Source organism: Chroicocephalus ridibundus, chromosome 8 (genome assembly GCF_963924245.1).
Source record: "Chroicocephalus ridibundus chromosome 8, bChrRid1.1, whole genome shotgun sequence".
NCBI lineage: Eukaryota > Metazoa > Chordata > Aves > Charadriiformes > Laridae > Chroicocephalus > Chroicocephalus ridibundus.
In genome coordinates this window covers 4,555,754-4,580,947 of record NC_086291.1, presented here as the reverse complement: position 1 = coordinate 4,580,947, position 25,194 = coordinate 4,555,754, and the positions used below count along the sequence as shown (strand labels likewise).

The 25,194-nt window shown below is 38.6% G+C and overlaps 1 protein-coding gene across 11 annotated transcripts in view; it reads left to right on the top strand.

Annotated features, from left to right (window-relative positions):
• Positions 1 to 25,194, top strand: part of FGGY (FGGY carbohydrate kinase domain containing) — a 327,607-nt gene that overhangs the window by 199,368 nt on the left and 103,045 nt on the right. For all 11 annotated transcript variants that reach the window (XM_063344960.1, XM_063344959.1, XM_063344961.1 and 8 more), the window contains one exon: positions 9,467 to 9,555. In XM_063344960.1, coding sequence (XP_063201030.1) covers positions 9,467 to 9,555 — 89 coding nt within the window. The remainder of the gene's footprint in view (positions 1 to 9,466; positions 9,556 to 25,194) is intronic.

Sequence of the window (25,194 nt, the reverse complement as noted above, 5' to 3'; positions counted from 1 at the left end):
TAAGCTGGCAAAAAGGAAGTTTGGTTTTCACATCCCTTGGGAGAGTCACAAGATTAGCAGGTAGAAAGAAACATTTTATTTTTATTTTATCCTTTTTAACTGAGAATATCCGAAGGCTTTCCAAAGTTGAACCTGGAATTCCCATTGTGCCTCTGTTTAATTGTGACAACTGATATTCAGAAAATAACTGCACTGTACCTGGTTCGCGCAGGCCACATGTTGAGTCAGTTGGCTAGATGGGAACTTCATGGGTGTAAAATTAGACTCTTTTTAAAAACGTGGCCTTTAGTGTCGCTGAGAAGAGGGCAAAAATGGGATTGTTATGACCACTGAATGTTAGGAATGAGATATGCTGGCAGAACTGCCTGGGGAAGTTTCACATAGTGTCTGCCCCCAGTGTGTGTCTGTCTGTGATCGTGGCCTTCAGTCTCTCTAGCTTTTGGTAACTAAATGTCACCAAATATACTACCAGCAAGATTTCTTTAAAGTATCATAGATCTGAGTAGTTTATTTGTCTTCCTTAATTCCTAACCTCTGTTCGTGTTTTCTATATTATATATGAAATAACCCTTCGTACCAAGATACGGATTGCTCCAGTGAGCAGTGCAGTCTCAGGAGCTGCTTTAAAATAAGATCCCTCTCAAAGCATCCCAAAAGTCTGTTGCTATATTGTAAAACGCTCTCCCAGAATTTTCTGCCAACCTTTGCAAATATGCACAGTTGGTTCAGGTTTTATCTGAAAACACTCCCAGTGTTTCTAGAACTATTTCCAGCCATCTGACTGCAAGTGGTGCAGCCTGCTGCTTGATGCAAGAACTGTATTGGGTCAGACCAGAAATCCATTTGACTCGTTATTTGTCTGATTAGTAGTGAGTTTTTTGCTCCATGAATTTAGCTAATCTTTTCTGAACCCAGATGCACTTTTTGCACCTTCTGTGTCCTGTGGTGATGATTCCAACTGTACTTTGTGTGAACAAGTGTCTTTGTTTTCTGAAATAGGCTCCTAAAATTTCATTTGCCTTTTAGTTCTTGAAACGTGTATGAGACAGTGAACTATATGATGCCCCAGTCAACATCCCCATGCCGTGAACCACAGGGATGGGTTTTTTTCCTTTCCTTCCTTATTCCTTTCTTAATATTCTCTCTAATGTTGTCCTATACTTGACAGTATTCCAGGACCTTAAGGCAAACAATGGATTGGGCACATTCTTCTATGACTGGCCACAATCAAAACTAGCTAAACCGAGGTGTATCCAGAAGCTGCTTCGGGCCTTTGTCTCTTTGGTAGGCATCAGGTTTCTGGAAAGTTTTTGATCAGAAAGCTTGGTGTGTCTACAATGTGTACAACACATGGATGTTTATAAACAAACCAAACCAAACCAAAAAGCACAGACATACACTTTGTACAGTCATGCTCCAGGACAGCGGGTAGACCCTCATGTATGAAGATTCAGTGTTGACTTTTGCCTTGAATTCCTTGGAACTTTTTTTGAACTCTCCAGGAATTTAGAGTTTCTGCTATTAAATGTTTTTGCTCTTTTCCCACTGTACATCTTTGCCTGGCATTGGTGCCGTGCATATTCCATATCTGCTTGCATTGATCTGGGTTTTGCAGATAGGGTGCAGTGGGGAAAATAACTGCTTGATATCTGTAGTTATGATAAAAAAACCTGGTACTAATAAGTACGAACAATTTATAAATCCACTGAAGTAACCAGCAGAGTTAACTTTTGTGTCATCGGGAAAATGTTTGATACTTTTCTTTTAATCAAACCTCATGTATTTATAACAATAAACATCATGGAATTAGAAGAACCTTAGAATTAGTCTTAATGAAATATTCTCCTTTCAGTGAATCCACAGTTCTTTGGAACTCTTAACATTGTTTTCTTGAGCTTCGAAGTTTATTTAGGCTGGCATAAATATAAATGTTTCTTTTTGAGTTCATTGCCTAACTAATAAATATTCAAGATTTCCCTTGACTTTTTCATGTTCCATATTCCATGGTTTCAGTCATACAAAACTGCAGTCTTGCTAATACAAGATAAGTTGCAGAAATGTGACTGTAAACTAAATTATTTTGTTAAGAGTCATTTAGGAAACTAGTGATTTAGGAGACTAACTAGATGCACTTTTGGAAGTAAGTTATTTAAGGTATTGATACTAAATGACCCATTGGACTGTCGTTATACCTGTAGGTTAATTGTGTGTACATTGACATCAAAGCCTCCCTCTGCCTTTCCAGGATGCTAACCTGACTAGGAAGGCCACGTTAGGAGATCCTGTCTTCTCACTTTTTGCCCTGGATTCTCCTAACTGTAGTATCTGAAAACTTGACCTCTGTGAGGAAGGGTCTGAGATAGATCAATTCAGCAGCATTGCTAAGTTTCAAGTGATTAGGCTGTCTCTCTAAGAGAGGAATTGAGTTTCTATTACTTGAAGAATTTTCATCTAAGCAATTAAAAGTATTACTAAAGAATATGACTTTGCAAATTTACCCTGAATTGGTTGGAAGTAATGAAGACGGGGGGAGAGGGCTAAGGTGACCTAACTGTGTTTTTCCATTCCATCATCTTGTTACTGGAATTGAAGTTGAAGATGACCTCATTCACTGTGAGGAATGACCTAACATCATGTACAAGAAGTAGATACTGGTTCTTATCTCTTGTGGCTTTCTTGTTACACTTGACTTGCATTTATTTGCAGAGGGATGTTGCAGTTTTATTTCGAAGTTGCAAGTTGCTCTCATCTGCTTCTTTTAGGCTTTTTTTTTTCATATAATGTTTTCTCTTTAACATTTCCTCTCCTTACATTCCCACTGTACACAGAATAGAGATTTAACTAGAGACTAGAGGCTTCAGGGTGTATTCTATTCTTCCAGCTTTTCATCTCTATTCCATTTTGGTCTTGAATTAAGAAACTAAACTATGAAGGTCATAATAGGCCTTTTGAGATCTTTTATTTGAATTGTATTGGCTTACATTCAATTTAGTTTGATCGCTGCTGAATCATTTTACCCTCTGGCATCTAGTGGTTAGTCTACATGAAATTAATTGGGTGGTCTTGATGTTTGTGATTGCAGATAGGTGTTCATATGAGAAAGCCATCACTGCAAGTGGAGTTTATGTGTCAGGGACAGCTGTTTGCACTAAATGATCAACTGAATGCAGCTACTGTGTAGCCTGTGGGGCAGTCTTGTTAAAGTGTGCACATCTGCGGTCCACTTAACGGGGAGCGTTGTATTTCTCTGCCTGAGTGGACCATGTGTGGTGATAAAGAGAATCCACTGTTAAATCTGTAATGTAAAGCAAAGTGAATATATGACTTCTTAAAAAAGCTAATTTCTGTGGATGCGGTCACATTTGACTTTTGGATGTGGTCAGCTGAATTAAAAATGTCAACTGGAGATGAAGTTGAAATAAAGAATCATTATCCTTTCACAAATATTTAGAAACTAACTGAAAGATAATTCTGAAAAAGTCTTCCTGAAGTCAATAAGATAAGCTTGAATGTAAACCTCACTGAAAAGTGAAGTAGTCCCTGCTCACTGGATCTTTCAAAATAAACAATTAAATTCACTCCTCTTGCTGTTATTTCCTTTGATTTCTTCATTGTTGAGAAATATCTTGCAAAACATTATTGCAATAGTTTTCTACTTCTGTAGTTGCAGGTACATTTTTTGCAGCTTTGCTAAGCAGGTTGTGCTGTTTTGTTGGTTTTGGCTAAAGAAATTGGATGTTCACTGCCTGAATGAGTGTGTAGATAGTTCTGGTAGGTAGATGCATGCATATAAACTGAAAACTAAGGTACATACTCCTTCACTTGGAAATTACTTTGCTGCAAATGTTTGTCAGTACAACATGACTGTATGGATGTCTATGCTGTGGCAAACCCAACACCACAGCAGTGAGAGCATAGCTTAACCAGAGCAATGTAAAAATTCCAGTGAAGGTTTGTCCAGCTCTAGAATTAGCCTCAGTATTTTTTTTTTCCCAGAGGTAGCAGAAGAAAAAAATCTTGTTTACTAATTTCTGGCTGGAAATTTTATTGTAGCTTGTGCCAAAATGAAAAGATGCTTGTTATGTTTTCCTCATAGTGATGACATTATAAATCAGCTATTTCTAAAAAATACTAGTCCCATTAAATCAGAGATGCTCCAGCTTGTTCTAAATGGGTGGGGGATGCTGGACTGGGAGTAAGTATTTGCTTGATAACTTTCTCCAAATGAAATGCAGACTTCGTATACTGTATTTTTACAACTCTGTTCTTACTATGGAGCAAAGAAGAACCTTCCTGTAGCAAAAAAATTACTTCAAAGAGTGACTAGCTAGGATATCATTCCTTTGCAGTTAATAACTAAAATCAATAGGTTTTGAATAATTTTCTTTTTTTTTTTTTTTCTTTTTTTTCTGGCACAATGGTCACAGCCTTACTCTAAGAAGTTACTTTCCAAGTTCCCCCTCTCCCCTCTGCCCCAGTTCCAGCCTCAAGATGAATCTTATAATTCAGTTAGTTAATTTTTTACCAATTAGAGTGCAACGGGTAGTTGCAAAATTGATCAGTTTGCAGCCTTGGCTCTGGCAAGGATAGAATTTCTGCTCAGAGCTTATTTTGGGTATCTCAGAATAGCTCTATTGCATGGCTTGGCATCAAGTCTGAAGTGTGGGAGATCCAAGTTCTAAGTCCTTGATTTTTCTCAAATGGAGTAGTTCATGGGACATCAGTTTCTTATATCCCCATGTGTGTGTGCATTAAGTCTTCAGTTGTTCTTTCTTCCTTTCACACAATGTATATTTGTTTTCTGTAATTTAGAAAACAAGAAACTGATACGCTATGTAGCCTACTATCACAGATTGCCTGGGAGACTGAAATTCAAATTTGGGTGTGAATTGGGAAAAGTAGGTGGTTCTTCAGTGAATGAGTATCTTTTCTGATTTTCAGATTACTTAAATTTTGACCTGATGTCAAACTTGAGTGCTCACACCAGCTTTTTTTTTTATACAAAATAGTAAAACATTTTTTCTGATTCCATCTGTCCCTCCTGGTTTTAATCTAGATTTCTAACATACCAGTTTGGGATGATTTTTGAATTTGTGGGTTTTGGCTTATAAGTAGCCATGAAATTCAGACTGATACCCTGTGCTAAATCAGACGTCTTGCTTCTAGCCCATCTTTAGTTAATCTTGTGGCCAACAGAGATCAGATACAAAGGCTGTCTATAACGGCGTTTAAGATAATTTGATTCATATTTAATCTGTATTAGCAACAACAGAAGTCAGGACATTTTTGGTGTTTATATACAAGTTTTCCTTCTGGTGGAAAAAACCATTAGATGTCTGAAGATCCCTTCGTCTTACAAGAAGATTACATACTCAGTAAGAGTAGAAATCAAAGATTTCCTGTATAGAAACAGACTACCTCATCAAACCAGTAAAATATGAATGCGAAAGCTGTGCTGCTGGGGTAAAGTTAATTTTCTTCATAGTAGCTAGTATAGAGCTGTGTTTTGGATTTGTGATGGAAGCGGTGTTGATAACACTGGGATGTTTTTGTTATTGCTGAGCAGTGCCTACACAGCATCAAGACCTTTTCTGCTCCTCACATCAACTCACTAGTGAGTAGGCTGGGGCTGCGCAAGAAGTTGGGAGGAGACTTAGCTGGGACAACTAACCCCAACTGACCAAAGGGATGTTCCATACCATATGACACCGTGCTCAGCACGTAAAGCTGGGGGAAGAATGAAGCGGGGGACGTTCAAAGTGATGGCCTTCGTTTTCCCAAGTCGTTGTTCCAGGTGATGGAGCCCTGCTTTGCTGGATATGGCTGAACACCTGCCTGACAATGGGAAGCAGTGAATGAATTCCATGTTTTTGCTTTGCTAGTGTGTGCAGCATTTGCTTTACTTATTAAACTGCCTTTATCTCAACCTAAGAGTTTTCTCACTTTTACCCTTCCGATACTCTCCCCCATCCCACCAGAGGGGAACGAATGGGCAGCTGCGTGGGGCTTAGTTGCTGGCTGGGGTTAAATCACGACAAAAGCATTTTCAGCTTTCCCAAGGAGAATGTGTCTCTAAGTTTCTCCAAAAATTTATATTGGATGTTGGAGCTCACGTGAAATTCTGACTGTGTGTGTATTTTCAGTTCAATTAAGAAGTGAACCAATACATTTAACACAATACAAAATTGTGCAGTATGGCTTCATGGTAATCTTTTGACTTGTCAGGGAATAAATGGGCAATGGAGGTCTCTCTTGTGCTCTGTATCAGTTCCCTGATCCCTCACTCTCTTAGACCCTTCTTGTCTAGGAAGATTAAAAGACATTGTACTTCATAATTCTTAAACTCTTTGCACCCAAGAGTTCTTAAACTCTTTGTGTCCAAAGAGTATTTGTGATTATCTGTAAGGATCTCAGAAAGTGATTGTTTGGAGGTATAGTTGATAAAAAAACCCAAAGCAGAGAGAGAGAGATGAGGAAAGGGGACTCCATAAGTAACTACCCCTGGAAAATAGAAAGATTGAATTAGTTTCTTTACAAGTGAGTTTGGAGGGTGAGTCGCAGGATATGAATACAGCATTGGGAACGTTCCCGGATCTTTTCCACAATCCTTTTAATGTGGTCACAGATTCCTGACTGTGAGTGAAAATAAATTAGAATTAACTTCACTGAGTGTCGAAAACGTGGAGACTTTTAAATTTGGAAAAAGCATCAGGGCATGCTATGATTTTTTTTGTCTGTACTAATTAGTGATGACAAAGCATCAAGATGGCAAAGGATGAATCATTTGGATGTTCATGAAACAATGTATTTTAGTGTCACTAACGTGGCTTTTGGGAATTCTTGAAGTAATAAAATAAGGATACAAGGAGTATCTTTGATGAAACAGATTTGTTTGAAGAGGACAGTTATTCTTAAAATCCAGTTTCTTTTCTGATTGTCACTAATAGCCAAACTAGCCCCGTTGCTTCTTGAAGACTGTCAGGTATATTAACAATACATAATGGCATTTAGTATCAAAATAATCAGGCTGAATGACCTTGTACTAAACTATGACTATGGCACATCTTTGCCTTCACATATAAAGTTAAATTTGATGCAAGTAGCAGCCACAAATGTCTACAAAGTAAGGTAAACCTGAGTGATTAGGAACAAACATCCAAAGGTTGTGCATTTTATGTTAGAAAGTTGTAATTGGTGCACTCCTTTTTTGAACTGAATAGAAACCCAGTAAGTTTTAGATGCCTTTGAAGAACTAAACTCAAAGAAGGGAGATTCTTTGCATGATCCAAAACTAAACAAAATTTTGCTGGTTTTGTACTTACCCAGTTGCAGCTTAGTTTCTGGAATTCACAGATTCCATTTCAGTAACTTTCTGCACGTGTAAGATATTGGTTTGATATCATATAGTATCTGAACTAAGTTATAGAGCCAAGTAGTATTTCTTAAAATTGAATTATCTTATTTTAGTTCAGTCTGTACGTTCTTGATACTGCATGCAATTAAGTTTTGCTCCAGAAAACTGATGGCAGCTTTTAAAATGCAGATAATTTAAATTATCGTGTTAGTTATTGACAATTTACTGGATCATTTTGGAAAAAAAAAGCCTTGAAAAGAAAAGCGCAATAACAAAGCTGATAGAACCTTTACTAAAATACTTTGGCCTTTTGCTCAGCTGTGTGCCACACATCATTTTTACAGGGTTTTTTTGGGAAGAACGGGGTGGACGTGGGGTTGCTGTTGACAAAGCTTATGCTGTTGAGACTCTCTTAGTGTTTAATACTTCTCTAAAAATCCTCTACTTCTGGAATTTTGTACAAGAGTATTGGCCTGAACTTATGCAGCGTAGATGAAAAAGGTGGGACCTGAATGGTAAAGGACAAGAAGGCAATAAATCATCCTTCAAATTTCTCGTGCAGAGATGGAGACCCACGTAGTTTCCCATCTCATGCACTTCTGAAGTATCTCTCCAGCTCTGTCTTAGCCTGCTAGATGTAAGTGTTGACCTCACTTGTGTTCTGGCTGACGCTGTGCCATCCAGCAGGGCTCCATCCCCAAAAGACCCCAGCTAGGATTTGCATTTCTAGTACAACAGCTGCTCTTAAGTGAGAAAACTTTGCACTGTTTCAATTATTTAAAAAGCTGTTGGAGGTTTTTAAAGCAATCTTATCTTCCTTTGGAAGTCTGAATTGTGAACCTTGTGGTTACAGCACTGAATTTTGTTTGGTTTTGATATTCTTTAGTTATTTTAATGTACTGAGGCCAGAGGTGGCCATGGGATGGTATTGTTGTGTTGTAGGACAGTGATGCTCATTCTTTATGTCACACTAGAATAAACCATTACTCTTGGGGAAACTTTCTTCCCATTCATCATCATCTGATTCCTGTGGCAAGTGTGGAGACAGTTTTTGTGAAAAAGTAGTTTTAAGAATAGGCATTGCTATTGTAAGCTGAAATCAGACTGAGCTTTGGAGATAGAAACAAAGAACAGAGTCTTGCCCAGGTGATACGACCAGCCTCTTCCAACAGACTTCCTGCTTTCTGGTCCACTAGCTGTCTGCAGAGTATAGTGATCTCTGTAAATGATCTATCTTGGTAGAAGAGGTTTTTAGGAGTTTGGAAATGTCACGTGACTATCAGGAGCTTGCAGGTATCATACTCTTAATTGGAGGGTTTTCCTGTAACTGTCTTCAGTTATTCCTTCAGCTGAAGAAATAATGTTGAACTTCTTTTTAAGTGGAAGCCTAGGCATTCATACAGCTTTGTGTATTGTTATGCGTTTCAAGGAAATTTTGCAGAGGGGCAGTTTGCAAAGATAAACTTCTGTTAATTGTTCGTGGGAATTCATGTGCATGCTGTGATGGCAGCTGTAGGATTGTAGTGTGGATTTAAAGCTGTTTGTTACTGGCTAATTCAGGCAGTTGAGAGCTCCTGAATGTCCCTGCTGTGGAAAAAAGCTTCACTGAAAGCTCACACTTTCTTACATGCTTCAATCATATTTCAGTCATTTTGAAATAGATTCGAAAGCTTTGTTCTTGTGCTCACGGAGCTGTTTGTTTTCTTCCTGTACTTACAATTCAAAAATATTAAATTTAAAATGGTTAATTTTAGAAAGTAGGGCATTCTTCAAGCAAATATTTTTTGAGAAGGTTTTCTGTTGACTTTGAGACTGCTCTGACATTGAGCAGCTGACGGGGAACTGAGAGAGCCCACATTATTGATCTGAAACGTGCCTCCATGAACTCTTCATGGGAAACTCCTTTCTTGTGATCAGCCTGTGGTGGGGGAGAGTCTCAGTTCTTCAGGCGGTAAATCACTGTGAAGTGAGCAGGGCAGACTGGATGATCAGAATATTGGGTGTGGAAAATTGTAATTGTTACATAAATGTCAGGTTTTTAAATTGCATTAAAATAAGGACATGATCATGCCTGACCTCTAATATCTGCATTTCTAAAAATATTTTTGTTAGAACTTGAAAGAATCGTGCTGGGAGAAGGCAGGCTACTTCTTTGATCTTCCGGATTTCTTATCTTGGAAAGCCACAGGTGTCACTGCAAGGTACGTTAATTATAACGATATGATTTGGTCTTCTACGTCTATTTTCTTATGTGTGTTTCTGCTTTAATTCATTTTGACTGGACATGCTGTTATGTACATCTGTCTGTAATTCAGCCTGCTCCAAAACATCTTGAACCTATCTCCTGCTTCCATTGTGCATTCCTGAACACAGTTGTTCCTGTGAGCAGTGTAATTCACAGATACAGTGTGTTGCTACAACTGTCAGTTAATTTGTCTTGTACTCGATTTTGGAACATAAATATGATTGCTCTAGTTACTGTGAAATATGCTTCTAATAATTCTTTGAAATCTGTTTTTGTTGACAAATTTATTGATTTTTTTTGAGAAGTGGAAGAAAACACTTCTTTGCCATATGCGAGAGATCTGGTAAAATCTTGTTTAAAATGGTCGCTTCACTGTAAAACATGGCAGCTGTATTGTTCCCCAAAAGCATCCTAGGATACTTGCTGAGCAGTTTAGCAAAACCCTGTCAGAGAATCTCTTTAAAATCTTGATTAAAGTGGCCAGTACAAGTGAAGCACATTTGCAGATAAACAAGTCCTTGTGAAAAGTGGGGTACAGTACTATTTATTTAAAATAAAGTCGTATGGACCAGTTCCATGCCCAGCTCAGTGCTGTTCATAATTATTTCCACTGCAGTTTGTGGAGCTGAATCTGTGCAAAAATTAGTGTAAAATCAAAACTGGTCACAGGACAGTTTCAGTCTCTCTGGAAACTGAAGATTTCATCATCAGACATCAGACATGGTTCTTTTTATTTGAGTGCTCTTTTTCTTCCTAGTTAGTCTCCATGATTGACAGCTATTGTTGAATAACTGGTATTATAGAGCAGGAAAGTGCTAGATGATAACTGAAAGATAGTATCTCAGATCCTCCTTCCTGTGGACTTTTAGTCAGACTCTGCTGTATGCTGTATAACTGTGAACCGTGTAACGGAAGAACAACTCTCATCCCAAAGATCTTGCAGTCTAAGCAGTCCTGTCACCTGACCCAACGTCAAGAGGATAAATCCCAGGCTCCCAGAGGATGTGCCACGCGGGGTCTCCATCTTGTGAAAATACTCAAGGCTTTGATTTAGAACTCGCGCCCTTTGGTCAGGGGACTGGATGGAGAAAGGTGACTGCATTGTTCCCATACACTCTGTAAGGGTGTAAGAGATCAAGGGCTCCTCAAATTCAGGTACAGTCATGTGTGAGAAAGGTAGCCACCTGTCCTGAAGAGAACCCTTTTGAGGTAGTTGGGGGATATGATGACCCAGAAAATAAATGTCACTTTATTAGGTTACAGATTCTTGCAATTTGTGTACTAATAGAACATTTTCATCTGCTCTTACATGTGCTAAGGGTGTCTTCATTCAACCCTTCTTATTTGGCCAGGGACCCTGTTTGGAATTCAGTTCCAAACACAGTTTTAATTTGGCCTTGTGGCCAGGTGATGACTAATAGATGGGATAAATGTGTGAGCAAATCATGAAATGGTCACCTTGTGCTAATGGTCACCTTGTGCTAATGGCTGAAGAAGCTAAAATAGAATACAGCCTAGGTGAGCTTGGAGTCAAATATTATTTGCGATTTATTTTTAAAGGAAGGGAAGCAGTTTCAGAGAGAATGGTGATATATTTGAAAAAGAATTCCTATCTTGCTTGAGCAGAGGGATGTCCAGCATTGATAAACAGAGTTCCTGCTCTTCCCAGAGCCCTCCTTGCTCCATAGCCTGTTCTGTCTTGTTTTGAATAGTGGCAGTCCTACTGTATAAAAGAACTCCTCTCTGCCCCTTCCTCTCTCTGCCCTTCTTAACCTATAACCTAGTGTAGCTTGTGAGAGCAGATGTAGGAGAACAGCAGTACCTTCCTGCAGATTTAAAAATGTAACTGTTATTACGACTACTTCTTTAGCTGTTGGGAAATGAATGATTGTATTGAAGTATAGGAGTTACACCAGCTATGCAGCTATCCAAGTTGCAGAATTAATGGATTGCCGCTAACAGCTGATACTGCAGTGGTGGGGAATCTGGATACAAAAAAAGATAACAGTGTGCTTAGTACAGTAAAGCTTTTTATCATCTTCCTTTTACTTGTTCCTGAAAACTCACATTTTGTTTTTTCACAAAACTCTTGCTAGAGTTACGCCATGCCTGGTAGTTGCTATTCCAATGTAGTATTTGTTCATCTTCTGCGGCACGTACCTGTCAGTGGTTATAATTTCTGTGAAGTCTTTGGGGAAGGGTAGGTGTTTTCTTGGGTGTGTTAGTGCCCAATGCTGTAGGACCCTAATTCCTCCTGGGAACTTCTGTTGCAATAAATATCGCTAATAATAGTGAAAAGGCAAACAGATCTTATGAACTGATGATTGTATTCTTTAGTGCCCCTCTAACCTGTACAGGAGTATAGTCTGAATTCCCAAGATTAAAATTTTCAGCCTCCTCTTCAGCCTTTGTATGAAACCAAAATGTATGGCAGGAGGTTTAAAAGGAAGTTAGGAGCTTGGAGTATGGTAACAGAGTTCCTGTCTACTGTCCCTCATGGATGCCTTAATTTAGGGGGCAGTGTTATTTGTGGGTGCGGGGAAGGGAAGAAAAAGATGGGGTAAGACTAATGCTGTAGACTTAGTGTTGTGGTGCTGTCAGCTGGTGTCCGGCTGTCATGGCTTGCAGTGGCCTTCGGGACTGTCTAAGGTCAGTGAAGCTCAGGTTTTGCTTTGGAAGTAGGACTGAAGAGGGAGGGTACGGTGGTAATGACAGCTCCTTGTTCCTGCCTGGCTTTGGCTTTGTGTTCTTAGCAGTAACTTTCTGGAGGTGAGGCAGAGAATCTCTCTTAAAAAAAAAAAGCTGCTGAAGATAATACTCCAAAGTGCAGTTGACTGAATTTTTACTGACAACTTCATTCCCTTAGAAATGACGTTTTGATTATTCAAAAACTTTTTGATTGTCTCAATTAACATTCTATGGGAGAACGGAATGTTAGGAAAAGAGCTTCTGGACAAAGTCTTCTATTTTGGATAAAATAGTTCCTTGTACATCCTCCTTTGCTGCCTTAATGTGCTCCCCAAAATTAAGCCCATTGTTTTGGCTCTAGTGGAATGTCTTAGGGGGTGACAGAGGAGGAAGGAAAAGACAGGAAAATAAGGACAAGAAATGTCTTGTTGGAATCAAACCTAATTTTTTTTCTTCCTCTGCTCTCCCCTGTGCACACCTGTTTCTTGGGAATTTCCTAGTAGTTTGGTGAACTAAAGTAATTTGTCCTTCATATGCTTATAATACTAGGGAAATGTGAATTTATCAAGTATAATATTTCTCCCTTTGAGCACAAATCCCTACTCACAGGGCAAGACACAGTGCTAGTCATTGTGCATCAGACATAACTTGGCCCTGATAAAAGAAAGATTTAATTTTTTAAATTTGTTTTGGTGATGGGGATTTTACCAAAATAAATGCAATTCCAAGGGCACTTTTATAGGAAAGACTTCTGCACACGTTGAAACTATTACTCTTGCTTCTTTGAATTTTTAAGGGGCTCTTTAAAACGTTCTGTATGTATTTAACTTTTAAAAACTATGTGTAGTCTTTTTGGCTTCAGTGAGATTACTCAGTGCACAAAGTTAAGTAGTGTGTGAGATCAGGATTTGAAGTATTTGAAAAGCAGTTCCTGATGTGTTTTTCTGAGTATGAAATTGTTTGTCTTTCACCTTTGATTCTGCTGGCTTGAGCTGCCTTGTAGCCATGTTTTATCCAGTGGACGTATGATAAACAGTAGATACTTACCTGAAAGGTGGAGGCTCAAACATGTTCTGAGACTGTCTTTGAGAGCGCTATATATCTCACCAAACAGCATCCAGCCATCAATTGCAAAGGATAAGTTCCAAATCATTGATTCCCATTGTTCTTAAAAGACTGCTGCCTGTGATAGTTCATATTAAAAATATTTATTTTTTTATTATTTCTCCTTTGACTTGATGAAAGACCATTGAACTGTTCTGCATGATTCATACAGATGACTACTCTGCATTAAAAAATGTTACTGACAGCTCTTTAGTTAAAAAATTTAGAACTTTGGAACTTCCCTTCTCCTGCCCCCCCAAGGCTGTGACAACGAGTATTGGGTTTGCCACTCAAATACTCAGTTGTCTTATTTCAGAAATACTGTTGTGGAGAGGAAGAGGGCTGTTTTTTCACAGACACGTTAGCAATGCTTCTCAGAGGCTCAGCACTTTTACTCCTGGCGAGTGTGACTCACTCTCTTCCACCCACCATCTTTAACCTCTCATAACTTTTCCTTTATATGGTATTTTGGATAAAGCTATCTTAATAAAATCTAAATGCCTATCTGGTTTAGTTACAGGTTACTGTATTATGGATGGAGAATTCTTATCAGAGATGCACATCTGCAATTTTACTGTATTTCTGAAGTCCTTTTTCTGAAGGATTATATTGCAGATAAGAATATGGCTGAGCTGTTAAATTGGGTAGAATTCACACACAAATTTCTCAAAGTTCGTGTGTATTTAGATCCAGTGTTCTGTTTCAGGGCCACTTTCAAGCATAAGCAACTCAGTCATTGGAAAATTAGCTATTCTTTGCTGGATTTACGTGGTTTAAGATGAGCTGTAACCAAAGAGAGATTAAACCTGTGGAGGAAGATCTGGAAACATAAGGAAGAATGTCAGGCTGACATTATTGAGGTAGAGAGTGTTCAACATCATGCTGTAAGTCACCTCCCAAAATTACCAAAAAGAGTTGGAACAAACTGAATATTTGTGCAGAATAATTTTTTAATTATATTTTATATTATTACACTCTAGATATTTCCATAGTTGGGGAAAGTAATGTGTTATCTAGTAGAGACTTCATCTCATATATGAGTGTTGACCCAAATAATGTTCTTGTGGAAATAGTTGTCCAGTCAGTCTTCAACTGCTAGCCATCACGACAGGGAAAATGGTGTTACAGAGATGTTTCATATACTTTTGGGGGATCTTTTGTAAATTATCTCCTTCCAGTAGATCTTGGGATCATGAGATTCTTCAGATAAAATCAGTTTTATAAGAAAGAAATTCATACTGTTATGGTAGTTATAGGCAGTAAAGTGAAAGACAAGTGTTTGTAGTTCCTAAAAAAAACATTTCTGGGAACCACATAACTAATATTGGGCCCTGTCTGTGTGAGAGGGAGTGATATATTTTAATATACAGTATATTTTCAACAGGAAAATACCCTGACAAATTTTTTTCTTTCATTTATGAGAGCTAGTTCCTTGGCTTGTGCACGTTTAAATAGCTGACTCTTTATGTTAAGCAGTGATTACGTCCTTAAGGTTTATTTGTAACCTGTTCCCACTTCCTTATCATTAGGGCTAGAGATGGCTCTGTTACAGATTTAAATCCAGAGAACTCCACTGATATTACCGGGGTCGATGAAGAATATGCTGGGAGAAACAGAAGTAGAGTCCGGTCCATTGCTGAATTGCAGTGATGAAAGTTTGTAATAAAACATTAAAGCTAGGAAGGTGCTTTTGAATCCAAGGATCTATATTCAAGTCTCTGCTCTGTTATGTGAGTTGAAGAAGTGGAGAAGTGAATTAAATCTACATCTTTGGAGGTGTTTAGGCAGCTGAATACCTTTAAGGATTTGATTCTTGTTCATCCCTGTATTTGTTCTTCATCTGTTAAACCGATATATACATATACTCTTACGAGGTTGCTTACTTTTACCGCTCTGAGGTATTTCATCACTGTGGTTAGTGGAGTCCTCACCAAATATTTTATCCAGATAGGCTGGAAACTTTGAAAAGAGAGAGAGTTTGGAGGAGGAGCTTATGTTTAGAGTCACTGTTGAAAAAACAAACTGGTGTGAGTTAAATGATTGTCTGAAGGATGCCTGTGTCTTTTTAAAGGATTGGGCAATCCTGGTTAGTGAGATGTGGTAACTGGAGCAGCACAGACACCAGATTCTTGGGGCCAGCTGCCCTTCCCTTCCTTCCTAGCCTTGCCATGACTAATGTATAGCCTTTGGCTGGGACTCTGGCTCTTGGCTTCTTCTTGTTTATATTTTGTGCCTGCTTCAAAAGGTGCCTGGTCTAAAAATTAGGTCTCTCTCTGTAAAGAAAGGGGCTAGGGAATGTTTCAGAAAGCTTTCCTGGTTAGCACGGCAGCCCATGTGGCAGTGACAGTATCCTGAATTGCACTCGGGTTTTGTGTCCTGTTTATGAAATGAAACCCAAGACTTCAGGCTTGCAGACTTGTTTGGAGAAGTCTCTGGAGAAGGGAGAATTATCTTGAAGGGCTGGTTGTGAAGGGAGGGATGGTGTTTTTGTGGATTGGACAAACAAAGTACCATGAATTTCTTGTCACGGAGCCAAAAGCAAGTGTCCCTGTGACGGTGTCTTTGCCAAATGAGAGAATTCCACTTCTATCAGGCTTTTAATAAATTCAAAACATGTTCTTTGGAGACTGGTGACACACAGCCTGATCCGGTGTAAGAAAATAGGAAACCTATAGCTGTAAAAGTTATCAGGACTCTGAAGGGCAGGTGCAATGTGGGCCATTACTGTTAGGTTTTATTTTTTTTTTATTTAAAACCGACATGTCCTTGAGTCTACAGGGTAATCTGAAAGAGTTCTGTGTGCTAAATAAGAAAATTGTTAGCAGGTCTCGTTAATGCTAGCCAGGAAGCACACAGGCAAACAGGAAGCTTTAGCTATTGTTATTGTACAAATGCCCTTTACAAAATATTAGCAAAAGAAGCTTAATGTGTTTTCCACAAGAACAGGAGCCCTTCATAGTGTCTAACTGTGTCTGCACAGTGAAGAAAACCTGCATTGTCCCTTTCCCACAGCTTTGACATACATTGAGACATTGCATTTCAGGGACTTGCATTCAGATTTTCAAATATTTACTACTTTGATTTTTTTTTTTTAAAGATGTTAGGATTGTTAATTAGCTGTGACAGTTATCTCGCCCTTAGTTTTCTATTGTGTTCATTTGCTGCTAAAAAAAAAAAAAAAGAGTCAGCTCGGTCAGTATAGAAAAGGATTGGGGGCAGGCGCGGTAGTAGATGTATTACTGGCAACTTGCCACAGAGACAGTGAACTCTGAGCCAACCATGAAGTCATTTTGAACTCAGGGAGTCTCACTAATCCAAGGCAATGTGTCTTAATTTGACAAAGCAAAGGCTGCTTGATAAGCAACCCCCGCTAGAAATGCTGTTAAACAGGGGTGTTTGTAAGTTTAGATTGTGGACGAGAAATGTGGTGATATGAAAGGAATCATCTTGTTTTCAGGTTCTTACTCCCCCAAGCCCAAAGGCAGGCTTGGCTCTGTTCTCCCCTGCAGTTCGGGCTGTGCAGTGGCTTGATGTGAAATTTGAGAAACATATGTAGTTTTCTATTTCAGGAAAATGATCTCAGGGATTGAATGTGTGTTTTGTTGGCTGTTAAGCTCTGATCTTGCCTAGTGTGGTAGTTTGAGAGTGTGTGTATATGCGAGTGTGTGTGTGTGTCTCTGTGATGGTTAAGACATTCTCCAGTGCTTTAAAAAAAAAAAAAAATCAGGGTTCATATATTCATTGCTGTTAAATGTCTTATTTCTTCAGTCTCAAAATGCAACATCCTACATCATAAGAAGCCTCTTAAATAAATATACTGTGTGTATGTACATCAGAAAATGTTTGTCTTTTATTTTTCCATAATAGTCATTAACATTTACTTGAGCTGATGAGTGGTACACATACAACGTTTTCCATCGAAGCAAAGGAGCTGTGTTTAAACAACCCTTTCATTGTTGATCCTGTGCAGAAGCAATATATATATGAACACTGTAATTATTAGCTTCTCAGAGGGTCAGATAATAATCTCCCTTAATAAAGTTTGGAAAGAGATGGCTAGGAGTCTTTGAGATCCAGCTTGCTGACGTGCTAGCTAATGGTGGAACTGGGTAACTGTGCTTAACTGAAGCTGGAGTGGGGGAGGAGGAGTATCGAAGGAGGTTGCGGTGTTATGGTCTTAAATTCTGAGGAAAGACAAGGCAGAAACCACAGAGGAGCTTGTCTTTCGGTTCTCGTAATCTCATTTTTTTTTCCCAATCATCTCAGTTCTCTTCAGATATAGGCTGGCTGCTCAGGATGTGTATGTTTCTTTTGCATTAGTTTCGGTGAACACTGTCAGGGATCAGACCTTCATGGCACAAGGCACGTTATAAACAATCTGCCATCTTCTTGGAACTCTTCCTTACGTGAAACACCAGGGAAAGCCCCATGCAAAGCCCTTGTCCTTTGTGAGATCGGGTCTCTGTTCAGCAAGAGCTGGGTAACAATTGCTTTCTTGCATAAATTTGAACTGGATAAGAAAATAGCCAAGTTTATGAACTCCTGGGTCATTTACAGCCCCAGCAGTGTTTCAGTGCGCACATATATAATGCATGTATTCACAGTAAATTCTTAAAACCCACCCCCTGAAAACAATAACATTCCAGGAGTGTTCTCATCCAGTGAAGGAAAAGAAAGCTATGTAGCATGAAGTCTGTGCGTTGTATGTGTACAGATAGTGCTTAAAAATATTAAAACTCACTTAAATTTATTATTCCATAAGGGGCTCTTTTTTTAAAAAAAAAAACAAAACAAACCACTTTACGCTTGTGTCATATCTTGCATATGAGAGAGTCTTAATAAATTCAGCCTTAAAATGCTGCTCTTAAGTAAGAAGGTGGCATTATTATTTTATAGATGGGAAAATAGCTGTATAATTTGAAGGGTGACATTTTTCTACGTGTTCAGCTGGGTGTCCAGCTTTCTGTCTAACTTGCAGTGAGAATTAGGTGTCCTGTTCCGTAGGCATTTTCACAGATCACACTATAAATTATTTATCCTGGACAGTTCTTCCTCCAGAGTTCCCAAACAACTGCTTTTCACCAGTAGAATGTTCCTCCTCTCCCTTTCACTGTAATACATGGTTATAACAACAGTCTTGGCCTGGAAGGCAGTTTACTTACACGTTTGCTTTATTTTTGTTGGCTGGCTATCTAAATCTGTTTAATGTCAGTAACTTTCACTGGAAATTCTTATCGTGCTTTAGGATGACACTGATGGTGTCAGGGTTGATTTACATTATCTCTTTAAAGTAGCATTAGCTTACATAGGACTTTTTCTCTTATTTGTTTTAGCATTTGTATTATCCAGAGAGGAGCCTTTTAACTGTGAAATGTAAATACCCTGACAACGCAGACTTCAAAAGAAAATGATTCTTTGTCCATGGCAGTGATACCTATTTTGCCAACACTGTAACCTTTAAGATAGTGTACTTTTATGCTTGACCTGTCATCTGCCTACAAAAATAATCTTAGATCAACGATAAAGTGCTTTCAAGAATGTGTCTAAAGAAAGCAGACGCTTCTACATATGTGTTCTGTCATTTCTTCATTGTGGTAGACCATCTGCTGCTTCAACTATAACTAAGATCTGGTTATTGATTTGGTGTAAGTGCCTGGCTATGCCTTCTACTTACATTGAGACAGTGAACACTTTTACTGTAGCTTGCAAATTGATGTTGCCAGATAGTGGGCCCGATATATAAATATATAATGTGTTATATGAAATCACCAAGGATTTGGTTTTTCCTTCCCCCGTTCTTTATTCCAGTGCCATTCCATTAAGTTGCTCATTAGATGAAAGGTTGTAATTTAGTCTTCAGTGGATGAAATGTATATGTACTTATGGAATCAAAGACATTCCAAGAAAGGTTGTTTATTTTCTTACTACCTTCTTTAATTAAATATCAATGGTAGGATTCTGCCTGCCTGACTTGAGAGAAACAGATGAAGCAATAATGATTGCAGTGTGATACAGCAAAGATGACTGAAGTTACGCTTATAGGTCGTCAGACCCTACATGCATAGGAAGCTTAATTCTCTTGTGGATAGGACAGTTGAAATTTCAGATTCCACCCTGGCTGTTACTTTAATTTTAAAGCTAAGGGGAAGTTCTATATTTAATATTTTACTATTAGCTGGCTTCAGATAGTATCCGAATTTTATATATTTGGTTCAGAGTGCTTACGCTCAGCTTTAAAGTGCCCCTGGAGCTGCTAATCTAAGTTAAAACCCGTGCTCGTCCACTTTATTTTAGTTCAAGTCTCTATCTCAGATTTGTCTGCCTGACTTAAAAGCTTGCTGGTGTTCTGCAGTACAGATGTATCCTTGGACTCTCCTGAGTGGGGATCTGGAAACAGTAAGCATTCCTCAGAGAGCCTGTCCCCATGTTACCCGATGGTCTGCAGGCAGCTCATAGCCCGGGCTCCACGTGCCAGTGTCTGTTAGAATAGAAGGGAGACTGTGGAAGGTGGCCAAGCAATTGCCTCTGGTACCCACACACAAGGAATTTTTCTTATGGGAAAGAAAGCAGGAAAGCCCTTCATAATGCAGAAGCTGATCAGGAAAAACTTACCTGAGGATGTGCAAAGAGCGATATGCCTGTTAGATTCAAAACCCTCCCTACCCCCAAAACCCACTTGCATTTGTTCATGTGTAGTACATGTTGTTAGCATGAAGGAAATAACTCCAACTTTCATTAACTGCAGTTTGAATCTTCAGTTTTGAAACTTAAAACTTTGAAAAATACCCTTCTCTCCTTCCAATCTCATTTTCCAAGGTGAATTCTTTCTTCTGAGAGATGAGGCTGGTTCTGCACAATAAAGTGGTTTTATATTTAATTAAAAGTGATGAGAGGGGGAGAACGTGCCACAAAATACACAGAAAACTATTTTCCTGTAGTTTCCATCTTCTTAGATTCCCTCCATGAAACTGTACTTGGGAGTTTCTCATGCTGGTGTGTTGTTGTATATAAAATACCTAATACAGGCTTTTTTTGAGAAAAAGCAATATTATGATATAATTTTACTTTCAAGAAAAAAATCGAGTGTGCTTCCTGTCTTAATGGAAAAAGTAGGTGTGATGTTGTTCTTAGTTCCCTGAGCACAGCATCTGTATGCAAGGGTAATGCTGCATCGTGCTTTCATCTCCCTGTAAAGATGGGAAAACGGGGAATGTGTGAGACCGTGATACACTGTTGACATGTCTTCTTCATATTTGTGCAGTACCCCGCTGTTCTTGCCCTTCCTGCTTCCAAGCCCCCAAGCTCTGCAGGCATACATATGCAGCGTGGATTTGGAAAGAGCCGTTGATGTAGTCTCCTTCCTGAACAGTATCTTTCATATGTCACATTGGGTAATGCTTGTCCATGATTTATATAATTTGAATGTGTATCTCAAAGACAAATCAGAGTTCTTTAGTGTTCACCATACCTCATTCTGTGGTACCTATCATACCAGTAGCACCAGGTATGAATATAACAGGAGAGCTCTCTGGAGGGATTCCAGTTTATTTTGGACTTCCTGGTTTTGTATACTTTGTCCTGGAGCAACTCTTCATTTTGTGTATAAGGACAGTTCATAAACGGATGTCGAATCTCAACATGGTGCCTGAAATTTCCTGCTATTTTTGACCTGCCTGTAGCAACACAGACAATCCTTATTTACACGGGTTAGCTCCACTGGTAATCCATCTACCTAAATTTCCTGTTAACTCTTTCTTTTTCAGGTTATGTCTCTTTAAATGTGGATCAATGGAAAGTTATAGCTACTAAAAGTGTTAAGAGTCAAGAGATTTCTAATTGCCTCACCTATCAAGAGAGATATTAATTAATTACTTAAAGTAGATGCTCATTTGCTTTGGCACAAACAGAATAATAGGGAGAGAAAGCAGGAGGGAGAGGAAAAAGAACGTCGTCCAAAATGACATAGCAGAAATAACCTTCTCACTGTGATACCTGCTGTGCTGATGGAAATCACTTCAGGCTGATTCTGAGGCTTCATCCGCTATCTTGTTTACTTGTTGGTTTATCTGAAAGGACCTCTGTTTGTGTGTGTGTATGCACACATGTGTGCATAAAATAGGGAATACAGTTTTACCTTATTAAATTTGAAACTCTGCTTGGAGGAATATTGCTCAAGAAAACCACATCAGGCCAAGCTTTTGAAAAGGCAGACTGGTTTAGGGAAAGCATTTTAATATATTGAAGCCTCAAGCCATCTACCTCTCTGCTCCTGAGACCTCTACCTGAAAACTTCCAGGGCTGAATAATTTAAGGTTTGGGGTTTTTTAATCTTTCTGCAAGAAATACTAGTCTGATGTTTTATTTTCTTAAAGTCTGAACTCCACATAACTTTTTTTCAGAACTGTTTATCCTCACTCCAGACATGAACCTTGGAAAGGTGGCAGAAAAAACAAACAGCTGCTGTGTTTTTGGGCAGTCTGCATTCCTTTAAACTCTCTGAGATCAGACTTGTGCTGAGATTTTCAAATTATTTGTCCTAGGGCTTAAGTGCTTTCACTCCTGCTTAAAAGTCAGTGAGTTTGCCATACCGGTGCTTGTGAGAGCTGTCATGCAGAGCCTTAATGATTCAAGAACTATGAATATATGATGTGTTCTTAGGGCTTTTTATTATTGTTTCGTTCCAATTTCACTTACCTCCCTAATCATCTTTCCATTTTTGGACTCCAGTCTTTTTTTAACTTCAGCGTTTTGCTTAAGATATTCTAGGGAATTTTGTTTTCATTTTGGTTTTAGGGTAAATTTGATGCATATAAAAATGTTATTAATGGACCAAGGTGGAGGTAATAAAAAAGACTGTCACATTCCCAAGGCTCAGAATCGGAAATTATCTTCTCCAAGCTTGGGTTTCTTTCTTTCACAAGTAGGGGATGGGAAGAAGAGCCATCGGTCCTGTGGCAGTGTTCTGTGCCCTCTTTATGAGGTCTCCAAAAGCTCTCTGTGGAGCTTGATGTAAGAAGTGGAAGAGTCAGGACAATGCAGGCTTGTGTGGTGAACTTCTGAAAGAGTATTTAGTGGTTGGGGCCTTCATGTGGGTTTCACTGTCAGACGTGAAGGTGCTGCTTCTACTCACGCCTTATAAGAAGCCTAAATACCTAGCATTTCTTGCAGTTCCCTCGCTTTCCAATATGTGGGACATCCCTGAGGAAAGAGATTGGTTGTACCAGATCGCTATTTTTGTGATACGGGTTAAATATATTGGGCAGGATGCTGAGACCAAACGTGTGTTTACTAGCAACTAGAGTTAATGGAAAAACAAAGCAGTCAATCCAATTCTGAAGGGCTTTTCAGTTAACCATGTTCATTCTTTTCTTTGGGCCTTTTTCCAGCAAAGCACTTAGGCACGTGCTTAAAGTTAAAGCATGTGCTTAAGTGCTTTGCTGGTCTGGGTCCTTTATTTGCTCTCCAAGCATGTTGGTATGAACAGGCTGTTGGTTGTATGAATGTTTGGGGAACTTTTCTTCTTACACTGTTCATTTTTCTCCTCTGAACTTTTTGTCCACTTATGGCCCCGAAAAGATACTTTGTGATTTCAGTATGACACAGATAACAATTCACAAACAGTTTGTAGGTTGGTGATTGAGATCAATTGGCACCGATTATGCAGAAATTGTGTATTTGGAAAAATCAAGGTCAGTCCACGCAGAGAAGTTTTCATCTGATGTCTTGCTCCAGCCGAGTAACCTGACTGGCAGCACTTGTCTTATGACAGGATTTTCAGACAATTAAGGTACTGTGGATTTAGTCCATGGTATGACATGTTATTCCTTCTTCCAGAAAATTCTCTCTAATTATTTACTGCCTTTTAGATAGCACTTGCTGTTATTTTTTGATCTGGATGTAGATTTGTTTGTTTGTTTGTTTCTGTTTTTCATTACTGCAGTCCAGAGTTGCATATTTCTGATTACTGCAGGACAGCAGGTCTTGCACTGTCCCTCCTCCTCATTCTCATACCATCCATGGCAAGTCAGGACAGGAGAACTCAGTTAAATTGAGACCTTAGGATTTCTTTCTGCATCTTGCAGCAGTGAAAGTTAGCCTTTCACCTGTAGGACCATCTTAGAACATCAGGGAGTTAATTTTCTTTGTGCTTTTCTTTGTCAAGGTGCAAACCACTTTACACTAGGGAAAATGGCTTAATTGTGCAGAATGCACAGCCTGATATTGCTGACTTAATTGCTGGAGTTAGTAAGGACTACTATATAGAATAGGTCAAGCACAATCCTGCAGTCGCTTATGCAAACAAGTGACTTACATAAATGCTCGAGTTGACGTCAAAGACACTAGTTGTTTAGGTCAGGTTACTCACACCTAACTCTTTGTAGGACCAAGCTCATAGATAAATAGTAGTTTGCAAAATTACATTTAAAAAAAAAAAAAGTTCTTAATTCCTCTTACATAAAAATGTACAGGGTGTCCATGAAGAGTGACCTTTTTAATTCCACCACTTAATTTGGTAAAACATACAAATGTGGAAATTCTTGCGCTTTTTTTGTAATTTAAAAATATAAAGCATTAAAGAGGGAATAAAGCATTCTTTATTTTTCAGGCAGCTAACATAGGGATTTTAAATGGACTTTTAGTCTGTTCTTCTCTGTGCTTGCAGCATTTACAAGTGTATTTTCTGCAAGTATTGCAGTATAGTTCAAGTATCAAGAAAGGGAAATATTTTCATGTTGTTAGAACTGCATGAAAGGGTTCATTAGAGTTTAGAGTAGTGGTAAACTCCACCCTTCTGGTTCAACCGTCACCTTTCACAGTGTTTAGTGTAAGGCAAGCTCGGGCATTACCCAGCTTACCTGGGAGGGTTAGCTCTGTCTCTGAGAGAGCTGCCGATGTTCATTCCCAGATGAAGTTGTTTTTAAGATTTAAATGAATGTAGAAACCATTGATGTCCACCTTCCTTGTGTAACAGGCTAAAGCAACTGAAATTAGGAGAGTAACGTCTTTCTTTTAGCCACCCTTCCAAGAACACATGGGTTGATCTGATTAATTGTTATAACAAATCAAAGTGGAGGTTCATTTTGTCCAGTCCCTTCTCTTTTACAATGGCAGCGGTATTTCTTTCAGAGGGAAAAAAGGAGAGAGGAATCATAAAATTGACAACATGTTAACTTCCTTTTGGGGATAGTTCTTTTAAATCATGCTCAGTTAATGAGGGTTTATGTTCTCTTAGATTATTTCTCTCTATTATTATGTGTGGAGCCAGTCTAGATATCCATATAATGTAGTCTTCTTTTTTTTTTCTGTTAAGGTTTTGGTCCTAGCAATACCTATACCTTTTTTCAATTGCATAATGATTGCTTGTTTTGTTTGAATAAATGTATTGCTGTATTCTGAGGAATAATGACACCTGATTTATCTGTTCTGTACCCTTCCGTATTTTCTATATTCTCCCATTCCTCTCCCTACTGATGTAAATAAGCTGTTTTTTTCATTCTTACTTTAAGGAAATTTATGTATACTTTTACTCTCTTCTGTTACCCGTTTCAGAACACCTTGTGGTTCTGCTTGTTGGAGTTTTCTTTGGTTTGCGAAATCACACAGCTATCCAAATAATACTGTTGATCTCCTTGCTTTTTTGAGATTTGCTCAAAAATTTACCCTCCTTTTTACATGAATACAATTGCAAAGGACTGTACACTCAAATAATTATTATTATTATTAAATATACTGTAGAATTAGGTGCATTGATACTGTCATTTAAAAGATTGCAATACAAGCATACAGTACAGCATGTCATGTA